This window comes from Salmo salar, chromosome ssa20, assembly GCF_905237065.1.
Source record: "Salmo salar chromosome ssa20, Ssal_v3.1, whole genome shotgun sequence".
NCBI lineage: Eukaryota > Metazoa > Chordata > Actinopteri > Salmoniformes > Salmonidae > Salmo > Salmo salar.
In genome coordinates this window covers 29748539-29761831 of record NC_059461.1, presented here as the reverse complement: position 1 = coordinate 29761831, position 13293 = coordinate 29748539, and the positions used below count along the sequence as shown (strand labels likewise).

General features: G+C 44.1%; 1 protein-coding gene across 1 annotated transcript in view; it reads left to right on the top strand.

Moving 5' to 3' along the window:
- Window positions 1-330: 330 nt before the first annotated feature.
- The window catches only part of LOC106580287 (dnaJ homolog subfamily B member 5-like), a 29106-nt gene continuing 16143 nt past the window's right edge, over window positions 331-13293 (top strand). Inside the window, 4 exon segments of the mRNA XM_014161121.2 lie at window positions 331-801; window positions 2225-2461; window positions 3021-3040; window positions 3042-3686. Coding sequence (XP_014016596.2) covers window positions 2251-2461; window positions 3021-3040; window positions 3042-3686 — 876 coding nt within the window. The 5' untranslated portion in view covers window positions 331-801; window positions 2225-2250.

Genomic DNA, 13293 nt, shown 5'->3' with positions numbered 1-13293 from the left:
GGAGGTACATTTACTGATTACATTACAGGATTCTGAGCAGTGACTTTTCTTGGAAATGCATAATGTTGAAATGAACTATAATTAACTCTTAAATGTGCTGTAAGTGCTTTGCAGGCGGGGTAATGTGCTTAATGGTCAAAATATTAAAGAAAATATTCTGACAGCAGAACTCTCTACTGATGACATCCTCTTCAAAGAGAGAAAAGATAGTTAATATAGAGCAGGAGGTTGGGAAGGAGACAGGGGCTGCATCTCAATAGTCTCCTCTCCTCCTCGTTTGTGTGGGTGAAGAAGGTTCTAGTCCCTGAGTGCCATTATCACATGTACCAGCGCTGTTTATACCACAGGCAAAGCCTACTCACGCACAATATGCACACACTGTCCCAGCCTCCAGCACCATCCACGGGCATTGGATCAATCTGCCTGGGCGAACACACAGACATACCCACAGTCAGAGAGAGGGAGTCTTTTCTTTGACAGAAGAATCCCAGCTCTCTCAGACAGAATCAGAACTGGAATGTAGACTAGTCTTAAACTCCAGGCTGTAAACTTCATTCCTGGGAGCTCAAGTAAACCAACAACTCAATGAGTGGATCGATGATTTAATGGATTGGATAAATTGATAACTGAAATCAATCAACTCCTCAGTGCAACACATTTTTGGGGGTACGACCGATTGATGGGCGAGTCCACCGTGGCTGACAGTGCGCATTGAACAGTCCACTGGTAAAATACTCAGCTGTCGCGCAGAGGAGCGGAGAAGAACAGTCAGTGAAGTCCAGAGACAGTCACTCGGACAAGGTAAGACGGCACTGGACCCACCTACGGACTAACTTACTGAAAGTAGGCATAGTTATAGACTCTCTGACTATTTACGTTTATAGACAGGGATTTGATTTCTTCACTGCAGGACTGGCCGCTGTAGTCTAGGTACGCAGGATTTCTGTGAAGTTTTACATTGGAAGTGGAAATAAAGTGACGAGGGTCTATTTAATTGAACGTCACACACCGCATAACTACGGTATGTGATTTGGAGTCATTGATTGATTGGCAGTAAAACGTTTTATTCGTTGACGTCAGAGCGTTCTTCTGTTTGGTCACCGGCTATTTCAGGTTAAAATGAGCTTTTTGGTCTTAATTTAAGGTTAGGCATAAGGTTAGCAGTGTGGTTAAGGTTAGGACCATTTTAGAAATAGGCGGGGTTTAGCCATAATTAAGACTTTTTGTGGCTTTTTTAGGCTAACTAGTGACGACCGCTATTTCAGACCCGTCAGCGGTTGAACTCTGACGGCACATGATAAAGACCGGAGAGGGATACCAGGGCAGGAGAGGGACATGTTCGTCTGATCTGCCGATGTTCTGCTGAAAATTATCACTGGTAGGAAACGTTTAATTTCATCCCTCATCCAGTGTTGTTTTTTATCCGCAGCGCCGGCTACTGTCAGTTTCCACTGCTGTCATAGGCTAATTAAAGCCTATTAAAGGCTGTGTTGCGCCTCTGCATTTGCCAATCGATAGGTTCGATTCACACACGGAGAGAGTTGTTATTGTCTCTGGTGGAACTGCAACTGCTCGTGAAATTCGGCTCTGCAAAGCTGGTGACCTGTGCGGTTTCTTTGTCTCGTTCTACGGTAGAGATTCACAGCGGTGTGGGCAGGTTATTTTGGATACATGAACAACAGAAACAGTAAAGCACCTAAATAACAACCATACATGGGCCTATAGTCTACCATATGTTGTAGTTTATTCAAAGAAGCTCGCAAGGAATGTAGGTAAGAGACTGTCTACTACACTGACAGACGCATGGTCAGTGTCATATTCAACAGCTCTGCAGTTTCATGAGGCTATAGCATGTAACCCCTCTAACTCACTCTGCGTGTGTGAGTGTGTATACCTGTTGTGCTTGTGTGTGTAGTACCAGAGTGAGTAGTGCCAGATGGAAGGAAATTCCTCACATGCACTAACTTTGAGCTTTTACTACACTGCCATGGCAACACAACCATACCGCATTACTATAGCAACATGGCAAGTTCCACAAATATATCTAATCTGCAATGGGGAAAATGCTTCTATTCATTAGAATAATCACCTATTTACTCACATAGGTGTGCGTGTCTCGCCAGAGAGTCAGGCTGGTGTGGATCAGTTCTTCAGCCATAGATGGTATAAAACCCTGGGCATCCCTAACCCAGTAACGTTTCTCACACTCTTCCTCTACCTCCAGAGAGCCAGGTGTGAGAGGTCATTGCCATGGGGAAGGACTACTATAAGATGCTGGGTATTCCTAAGGGTTCTAGCGAGGAGGAGATCAAGAAGGCATATCGCCGCATGGCGCTGAGGTTCCACCCAGACAAGAACACAGACGCTAATGCAGAGGATAAGTTTAAAGAGATCGCTGAGGCCTACGAAGTTCTGAGTGACCCCAAGAAGAGGGTAATCTACGACCAGCTAGGAGAGGAGGGTAAGAGAGAGGCTCACTATTCTGAGTGTGGTCGGTGTGATTATAAGTGTCATGAAGTCGTCTATCTTTCAGTGTGTGTCATTGTGTGATAGAGCGAGAACACTGAGCAGACTCCTTTCCTTATTTAGCTATCCCCCCTACCTCACCCTTCTGCCTCTACTGTCTAACTGTTCTCTCCTGTCTGACCGGCTCTTTCCACAGTGTGTTTCCACCTCTCAGATAGGCCTGAATCCATGAGGTGGCAGAGATAAGAATAGCAATGTGTGTGTGTGTGTGTGTGTGTGTGTGTGTGTGTGTTTTAAGCTGCGGGTAGTCTTATCAGTTTCAGCAAATCTTTTGCTAGACCACTGCCCCCCCCCCCACCCGATCCCATGGGAACTCTCGCCCACGTGGGTTCTCTCTGACTGCTGCTCATGGCTCCAGGGCCTCTGCTCCTCAAACTCCCTCCTAACTGTTGTAAAAAAACACTTTAAAATTCTACAGAGGAGGAATTGGGCTACCTCTCCATCTGGGTGTGTGTGTGTACTCACATCCCTGTGTCTCTCTCTCTCTCTGTCAGGTCTGAAGGCGGGGGGGCAGTAGTGGTCAGTCTGGGGTTCCTGGCGGGTCATACCACTACACCTTCCATGGGGACCCCCACGCCACCTTCGCATCCTTCTTTGGCGGCTCCAACCCCTTCGACATGTTCTTTGGACCACACCGCAACCACCATAACCGCTCCAACGGCTTCCACTCCAAGGTCCCCAACCACCACAATGACCATGACATGGAAACCGACTTGGATGAGGATGACCCCTTCACCTCATTCACACACTTCGGCTTCCCCGGGGGGGTCAACGGCTTCCCTGGCCATGTCGGGGGCAGGAGGAGGGGAGTGCAGTCGGAACGTCTGGCGGGGTCCAGGAGGCAGCAGGACCCCCCGGTGGTCCATGAGCTGAAGGTATCTCTGGAGGAGATCTTCCATGGTTGCACCAAGCGGATGAAGATCACCAGGAGGAGGCTGAACCCTGATGGCAGGAGCAGCCAGACAGAGGATAAGATCCTGAACATCGTGATAAAGAGGGGATGGAAGGAGGGCACCAAGATCACCTTCCCTAAGGAGGGGGACGAGACACCAGAGAACATTCCAGCAGACATCGCCTTTGTGCTCAAAGACAAAGGACATGCCCACTTTAGGAGGGATAGCTCCAATATCATCTACACCTGCAATATCAGTCTGAAGGAGGTAGGATCTGTCTGTCTGTCTCTGTCTGTCTCTGTCTGTCTCTGTCTGTCTCTGTCTGTCTGTCTGTCTGTCTGTCTGTCTGTCTGTCACTGTCTTTCTTTCTTGATTTCTTTTTCTTTCTCACACAGCCCATCTCCACAAATACCTTCACAGAAAACTGGCTGCCTTTGGCATTGCTTTGTTCAGACTACAAAACACTTTTTTTTTATTTTCTCTCTACCGCTTTCCCTCTATCCACAAATACCCGACAGAACACTCACACAGAACTGGAGGCCTGTGGTATTACCCTGTTCAGACAATAAGATTTAAATAAAAAATAATAATAATAAATTAAACACAAGACAACACTCACTCTCTTTCTGTCTATTTACCTCTAGGTTTTCACAAGGGAACTGTGTTTCTGTGTTAATATTATTTTAGTAAGTGAGGATGTTCTAATAAAGTGCATCAGAAGTCACGTCTCTCTCTTTCCTACTCACTCTCTCTGACTCAGAGCCTCAGGCACCTCTAACAGCAGTACACTGGTGTTTATGTTTCTAGCACTACTTCTTGGGCAGTGCCGGGAGATGTCTGTGTGTGTGCAGTTACACATCGGTACTGCACCTAAAAGGAACTGTTCCTCTGACGAATACACTACCTAGCTCATCACATCCCTCCAGTCTCTCTGTGAATTGAGTTGAGCCCTGGCTGGGCAGACTGAGTGCTGTGCAGAATGTATCTCTGGCACTGCAGTGTGAGTGAGCATGGAGGAATGTGTTAGCCCTGTGTGACAGGGCCACTCACACTCTACCCTGTCCTGCCTCATATGTCTTCCTTTATGATAGCTTTTTTTAATGAGCACAACAGTCGTTATAGTGCTAACTAAGTCATCTGCTGCTTAAACGGACAATAAAGCATTTATACATTTAGACAGCTCTTTCTCTTTCATACATGCACACACACCTACACAGAGAAAGAGAGCAGGATTGTGTAGTTAAACTGTCTGTCAGAGTACCACCTTATTTAATTAAAGCTCTATTCATGTGTGCTCACTAAGCTCAGCTGTGACCAGCCTGTGAAATGAAACACTCTTTTATAGTTCCAATATAGCTGCCATTCATCTGCTGCCTATTTTAATGAGCTGGCTAATAACAGAACCTCGAATGGCGCTTGTTGTGTACATATTAGTTTACACAAGGAGCTCAGTGCTCAGATGGGCATGTTAACCAGTAGTCCTTACTTTCTGTCAAACAGTTATCTTAGTGTCACAAACTGCCATAAATGTTTTAGTTATGAGATAGTTAATGCATCCAGTAAAGAGGCAGTTCAGTTGGTGGAATGTGCAGTGTTAAATTACATAGTTGCTTTTCTCCGGAAATGCACAGATTTAGTATGTTAACTTCAATCCAGGGAAGGAAATGGACCGGAGTGAGAGGTGGGGAGGGAGGAAGGGGAGTTGTTGGAGGGAGAGAGTATTAGGGAACTGGGTCATCTGAATTAGTATCCAAAGCAAATACAGCTTACGTTTCTACTGCCAGGGAGCTTTGCTTCCATCCAGCAGCTATGGGAGTTATGATTACAGAGTTCTGGCACTGGGCCTCTGTTAATTGGCTCCCTGGGTTTATACACTCTGTTAGCTGTGCTGGTTGATTTTAAACTCTGTTAGCTGCCTGGGTTTTGGCCTTATGATAGCTTGGTTAGACCCTATGCTAGCTATGCTGGCTGGTTTCAGTCCCGATGTTCTACATAGGCTTTTGGTCTAAAAATAACAGGCCCAAAGTTATAACATCTATAGAAGACACAGGAATGTCCATGGGGGAGGTGTTGCTGTATACAGTGCATTCAGAGACTATTCAGACCTCTTGACTTTTTCTACATTTTGTTACGTTACAGCCTTATTAATAAAATTATTCAACTTTTTTTTTTTCCCCCTCACCAATCTACACACAATACCCCATAATTACAATCCAAAAACAGGTTTTTAGAAACTTTCGCAAATGTATAAAAGAAACTGATATTACATTTAACTAAGTACTCTGATGCTTTACTCAGTACTTTGTTGAAGCACCTTTGTCAGCGATAACAGCCTTGAGACTTATTGGGTATGACACTACAAGCTTGGCACACCTGTATTTGGAGAGTTTCTCCTATTCATCTATGCAGATCCTCTCAAGCTCTGTCAGGTTGGATGGGGAGCGTCTCTGCACAGCTATTTTCAGGTCTCTCTAGAGATGTTCGATTGGGTTCAAGTCCGGACTCTGGCTGGGCCACTCAGACGTTCAGAGACTTGTCCCAAAGTCACTCTGCGTTGTCTTGGTTGTGTGCTTAGGGTCGTTGTCCTGTTGGAAGATGAACCTTCACCCCAGTCTGAGGTCCTGAGTGCTCTGGTGCAGGTTTTCATCAAGGATCTCTCTGTACTTTTCTCCGTTCATTTTTCCCTCAATCCTGACTAGTCTCCCATTCCCTGCTGCTGAAAAACATTCCCACAGCATGATGCTGCCACCATCATGCTTCACTGTAGGGATGGTGCTAGGTTTCTTCCCGATGTGACGCTTGACATTCAGGCTAAAGAGTTCAATTTTGGTTTCATCAGACCAGAGAATCTTGTTTGTCATGGTCTGAGAGTCTTTAGGTGGCTTTTGGCAAACTCTAAGTGGGCTGTCAAATCAAATATTATTTGTCACATACCCGTGTTTAGCAGATGTTATTGCGGGTGTAGTGAAATGCTTGTGCTTCTAGCTCCAACAGCACAGTAATATCTAACAATACACACAATCTGAAGTAAGGAATGGAATTAAGAATATATAAATATTTGGACGAGCAATGTCAGAGTGGCATAGACTAAGATACAGTATATACATATGAGATGAGTAATGCAAAATATGTAAACATTATTAAAGTAACCAGTGTTCCAATTATTAAAGTGGCCAGTGATTTCAAGTCTGTATATAGGGCAACAGCCTCTAATGTGCTAGTGATGGCTATTTAACAGTCTGATGGCCTTGAGATAGTCTCTCGGTCCAAGCTTTGATGCACCTGTACTAACCTTGCCTTCTGAATGATAGTGGGGTGAACAGGCAGTGGCTCGGGTGGTTGTTGTCCATGATTATCTTTTTGCGCCTTCCTGTGACATCGGGTGCTGTAGGTGTCTTGGAGGGCAGGCAGTTTGCCCCCGGTGATGTGTTGGGCAGACAGCACCACCCTCTGGAGAGCCCTGCGGTTGCGGGCGGTGCGGTTGCCGTACCAGGCCGTGATACAGCCCGACAGGATACTCTCAATTGTGCATCTGTAAAATGGGGGGGGTTTAGGTGCCAAGCCAAATTTCTAAAGCCTCCTGAGGTTGAAGAGGCGCTGTTGCACCTTCTTCACGCTGTCTGTGTGGGTGGACCATTTCAGTTTGTCAGTGACGTGTACGCCAAGGAACTTGAAGCTTTCCACCTTCTCCAGTGCGGTCACATCAATGTGGATAAAGGGGTGCTCCCTCTGCTGTTTCATGAAGTCCATGATCAGCTGTTTTGTTGACATTGGGTGAGAGATTATTTTCCTGGCACCACACTCCCAGGGCCCTCTCCTCCTCCCTGTAGGCCGTCTCGTCATTGTTGGGAATAAGGCCTACTACTGTTGTCGTCTACAAACTTGATGATTGAGTTAGAGGCGTGGGTAGCCACGCAGTCATGGGTGAACAGGGAGTACAGGAGGGGGCTGAGCACGCATCCTTGTGGGGCCCCAGTGTTGAATATCAGCGAAGTGGCGTTGTTTCCTACCTTCACCACCTGGGGGCGGCCCGTCAAGAAGTCCAGGACCCAGTTGTACAGGGAGGGGTTCAGACCCAGGGCCTCAAGCTTAATGATGAGCTTGGAGGGTACTATGGTTTGAATGCTGAGCTATAGTCAATGAACAGCATTGTTACATACACCTCAGCCAAATACATTTCAACTCAGTTTTTCACAATTCCTGACATTTAATCCGAGTAAAAAATCCCTGTCTTAGGTCAGTTAGGATCACCACTTTATTTGAAGAATGTAAAATGTCAGAATAATGAGTAATTTTTTTATTTTTTTTTCAGCCTTTTATTTCTTTCATCATATTCCCAGTGGGTCAGAAGTTTACATACACTCTAAGTATTTGGTAGCATTGCCTTTAAATTGTTTAACTTGGGTCAAATGTTTCGGGTAGCCTTCCACAAGCTTCCCACAATAAGTTGGGTAAATTTTGGCCCATTCCTCCTGACAGAGTTGGTGTAACTGAGTCAGGTTTGTAGGCCTCCTTGCTTGCACACGCTTTTTCAGGTCTGCCCACAAATTTTCTATAGGGTTGAGGTCAGGGCTTTGTGATGGCTACTCCAATACCTTGACTTTGTTGTCCTTAAGCCATTTTGCCACAACTTTGGAAGTATGCTTGGGGTCATTGTCCATTTGGAAGACCCATTTGTGACCAAGCTTTAACTTCCTGACTGATGTCTTGAGATGTTGCTTCAATATATCAATCAAATGTATTTATAAAGCCCTTCTCACATAAGCTGATGTCAAAGTGCTGTAGAAAAACCCAGCCTAAAACTCCAAATAGCAAACAATGCAGGTGTAGAAGCACGGTGGCTAGGAAACTCCCTAGAAAGGCTAGATCGTAGGGAAGAAACCTAGAGAGAAACCAGGCTATGAGGGGTGGCCAGAACATGGCCAAGATGTTAGTAGATGACGAGCAGGGTCTAATAATAATAATAATAATAATAATAATCACAGTGGTTGTCGAGGGTGCAACAGGTCAGCAACCTCAGGAGTAAATGTCAGTTGACTTTTCATAGCCGATCATTCAGAGTATCTCTACTGCTCCTGCTGTCTCTAGAGTTGAAAACAGCAGGTCTGGGACAGGTAGCACGTCCGGTGAACAGGTCAGGGTTCCATAGCCGCAGGCAGAACAGATGAAACTGGAGCAGCAGCACGGCCAGGTGGACTGGGGACAGCAAGGTGTCATCAGGTCAGGTAGTCCTGAGGCATGGTCCTAGGGCTCAGGTCCTCCGAAAGAGAGAGCATACTTAAATTCACACAGGACACTGGATAAGACAGGAGAAATACTCCACATTTAAGACTGACCCTAGCCCCCCGACACACAAACTACTGCAGCATAAATACTGGAGGCTGAGACGGGAGGGGTCGGGAGACACTGTGGCCCCATCTGACAATACCCCCAGACAGAGCCAAACAGGCAGAATATAACCCCATCCACTTTGCAAAAAGCACAGCCCCAGCACCACTAGAGGCATATCTTCAACCACCAACTTACCATCCTGAGACAAGGCAGAGTATAGCCCACAAATATATAATATAGCCACATAATTTTCCTTTCCCATGAAGCCATCTATTTTGTGAAGTGCACCAGTCCCTCCTGCAGCAAAGCACCCCCACAACATGATGCTGCCACCCTTGTGCTTCACGGTTGGGATGGTGTTCTTCGGCTTGCAAGCCTCCCCCTTTTTCCTGCAAACATAACGATGGTCATTATGGCCAAACAGTTCTATTTTTGTTTCATCAGACCAGAGGACATTTCTCCAAAAAGTACGATCTTTGTCCCCATGTGCAGTTGCAAACCGTAGTCTGGCTTTTTTATGGCGGTTTTCGAGCAGTGGCTTCTTCCTTGCTGAGCGGCCTTTCAGGTTATATCGATTATAGGACTCGTGTTACTGTGGATATAGATACTTTTGTACCTGTTTCCTCCAGCATCTTCACAAGGTCCTTTGCTGCTGTTTTGGGATTGATTTGCACCTTCCGCACCGAAGTACGTTCATCTCTAGGAGACAGAACGCGTCTCCTTCCTGAGCAGTATGATGGCTGCGTGGTCCCATGGTGTTTATACTTGCTTACTGTTGTTTGTACAGATGAACGTGGTATCTTCAGGCATTTGGAAATTGCACCCAATGATGAACCAGACTTGTGGAGGTCTACAATTTTTTTTTTGAGGTCTTGGCTGATTTCTTTAGATTTTCCCATGATGTCAAGCAAAGAGGCACTGAGTTTGAAGGTAGGTCTTTAAATACAGGTACACCTCCAATTAACTCAAATTATGTTAATTAGCCTATCAGAAGCTTCTAAAGCCATGACATCATTTTCTGGAATTTTCCAAGCTGTTTAAATGTGTATGTAAACTTCTGAACCACTGAAATTGTGATACAGTAAAATAATCTGTCTAAACAATTGTTGGAAAAATTATTGCATCATGCATAAAGTAGATGTCTAACCGACTTGCCAAAACTATAGTTTGTTAACAGGAAATTTGTGGAGTGGTTGAAAAACAAGTTTTAATGGCTCCAACCTAAGTGTATGTGAACTTCCAACTTCAACTGTAGCTATTCCTCTTGTCCAGATGGGATAGCGCAGTGTGATTTGCGATTGCATCATCTGGATCTATTGGGTCGGTAAGCAAATTGATGCGGGTCTAGGGTGTCAGGTAAGTTAGATGTCGTATGTCTTTTACTGAGGAGTGGCTTCCCTCTGGCCACTCTACCATAAAGGCCTGATTGGTTGAGTGCTGCAGAGACGGATGTCCTTCTGGAAGGTTCTCTTATCTCCACAGAGGAACTCTGGAGCTCTGTCAGAGTGACCATCATGTTCTTCGTATCTCCCTGACCAAGGCCCTTTTCCCCGGTTGCTCAGTTTGGCCAGGCGGCTAACTCTTGGTGGTTCCACATTTCTTCCATTTAAGAATGATGGAGTCCACTGTGTTCTGGGGACCTTTAATTCTGGTACACTTCCCCAGATCTGTGCCTCGACACAATCCTGTCTCAGAGCTCTATGGACAATTCCATCGACCTCATGGCTTGGTTTTTGCTCTGACATGCATTGTCAACTGTGGGACCTTATATAGACAGGTGTGTGCCTTTCCAAATCATGTCCAATCAATTGAATTTACCACAGGGGGACTCCAAGTTGTAGAAATATCTCAAGGATGATTGATGGAAACAGGATGCACCTGAGCTAAGTTTCGAGTCTCATAGCAAAGGGTCTGAATACTTAAGGTATCTGTTTATTTACATATTTTTAATACATTTCCAAAAATGTCTAAAAACCTGTTTTCACTTTGTCATTATGGGGTATTGTGTGTAGATTGCTGAGGAAAAAAGATTTAATCAATTTTAGAATAAGGCTGTAACGTAACAAAGGCATTTGGATATATTAACAGAGGTATATTTTCTAGGTGACATAAATATTGACTGGTTTTCATCAAGCTGTCCACTCATTAAAAAGCTCAACTGTGACCAGTGCCTTCAGGTAATCAATCAACCTACCAGGTTATACACAAACAGCACAGGAAATAAATCATTGACATGTATCTGTGTATTTATTAATGCTGCCGAAATCTGCTCTAAAGCAGTATCCCCACCCATCGGATGTAATGATCATAATATTGTAGCCATATCTAGAAAAACCAAAGTAGTCAAGGCTGGGCCTAAAATTGTGTATAAGAGACATACAAGAGGAACTGTAGTGATTCCCATGTTGAAGCTGTAAAGAATATTTACTGGTCTGTTGTGTATAATGAGGAGCAACCAGGCCCTTCACTTGACACATTTATGAAATTACTTCTTCCAGTTACTAGCATGCTTCCATTAATAAACTCACTGTAAAAACTACTAAATCCCCATGGATTGATGAGGAATTGAAAAATGTGACTCACCACCTGGATTTGGCCTTATGTAGCAAAATTTGAAATTGTGTTTTTTACATTGGATAAAAGTAGATTGAGCTACAAAATGGTATCTCATACACTGCATTTTTGAGGAACAATGGGAAAGTAATTCTGCTTTGAAAGTTGATTAAACTTGTAAACTCACTTTTGAGAAAATGGCCTTGAATGTTTTGGTATCTAGTGAAGAGCTCTTCTTTGTCTACACCCATTCAGCATCATTCACACCCTCTTAAGCTTTAGCCCCACCCATCTTGTTTCGTTCTCGGAGCGTTCAGAGTGTGCACTTGATGCTCTGGCCAATGATTAACCAGCTTCGCTGGCAACAATTTTATTACACTTTTTTGCTGACGTTTACAGATACCGACCATATTCAACGGGTGTTGTACACTTTAGCTTAAGACAGCTAGCTAGGTAGGTAAACAAAGTGTAAGATCACACACGTAACTTTTAGTTAACGAGCCAGCCGGCTAACGCTAGCTAGTTAAATAACAATTAATACAGTGCCAAATAATGTTGTTACTACCCTGCATGAATATGCTGGGAGCTAACCAACCAGGTTTAATGTTAGCTAGCTAACATTAGGCAGCTAACATTAGGCTCTAACTAGAAAAGCAAACGGCTCTGGGATACGAATGATAACGTCAGCTAGGGAGCCAGCCAGCTAACGTTAGCTAGCTAACAGTACACTTCAGCTTGAAATGGAACCACTTCCTGTCAAAATTAGAAATGTGTAATATCTGAAAATGTTGCTAGCTATCTTACCTGTATACATCATCATGCATGATGGACGCATCTGTCACGAATGCCATGCCACGGTTGCCCTTAGTTTGAAGATATAATCCGGAGACAGGTGTTTTCTCCATGTCTTTAGCTATCATACTCTAATTCCACTGATTTCAAAACTTGATCCTCCAGCAAGTGGAGAGCAACACTTACGCAGCTCCACTACACAATACATAATACAAAAAAAGCCGCGTTCGACAGGATTACCAACAGACTGACCAGCTTAAATAGACGGAAGCCTTCTATGGCAGACCAATCCAAACTCCTCTCTCGGCATGTCCAGCCCACTCATTATCTCAGCCAATCATGGCTAGTGGGAAGGTTGCTTCTTTTTCTGTGGCTTAACCGACAAGGCTCGTAATTTAACAATTTTATTCGTATTTACAGATGGCATACAAGTTTGTTATTAAGGCATATGAAAGTTCACATGTTCGAGAAGGCATTTCTACCAAAAAAACGCACTTTGATAAACATTTTTACATTCAAATGGCTCTCCTGTGAAGTTGTGACTTGCGACATACAATTTGTGACCCCCTTTCAGGAAACTAGGTGTATGTCTGAGAGGGACGAGGCAAAACAAATGGCAAGTAATTCTCACTGCATAGCCAATTGTAAAATATACCGTCAATTGAGAAATCGTGACTAAACTAGACAAAAAGAAGTAACTGTACTATGAAACAAAGCTTTATTTTTTTTTAAGGTTAAGAGATATAAAGTATGACAGTATAAAGCTTTTGGAGCACCCGAACTCAGCTTCATCCTTCATTGAATCAGATGTCTCATTCATCACAAAATCCTCTATTGCAAACTACTTTAATTACTTTTTCATTGGTAAGATTAGCAAAATTAGGCATGACATGCCAACAACAAACTATGAAGCTTCATATCATGCATAACTGACCAAATTATGAAAGACAAGCATTGCAATTTTGAATTCTGTAAAGTGAGTGTGGAAGAGGTGGAAAAATTACTGTTGTCTATCAATAATAACAAACCACCTGCTATTGACAACTTGGATGGAAAATTACTGAGGATGGTAGTGGACTATATTGCCACACCTATTTGCCATCTCTTCAATCTAAGTCTACAGGAAAGTGTGTGTCCTCAGGGCTGGATGGAAGCAAAAGTCATACTGTTACCCAAGAATAGCAAAGCACCCTTTACT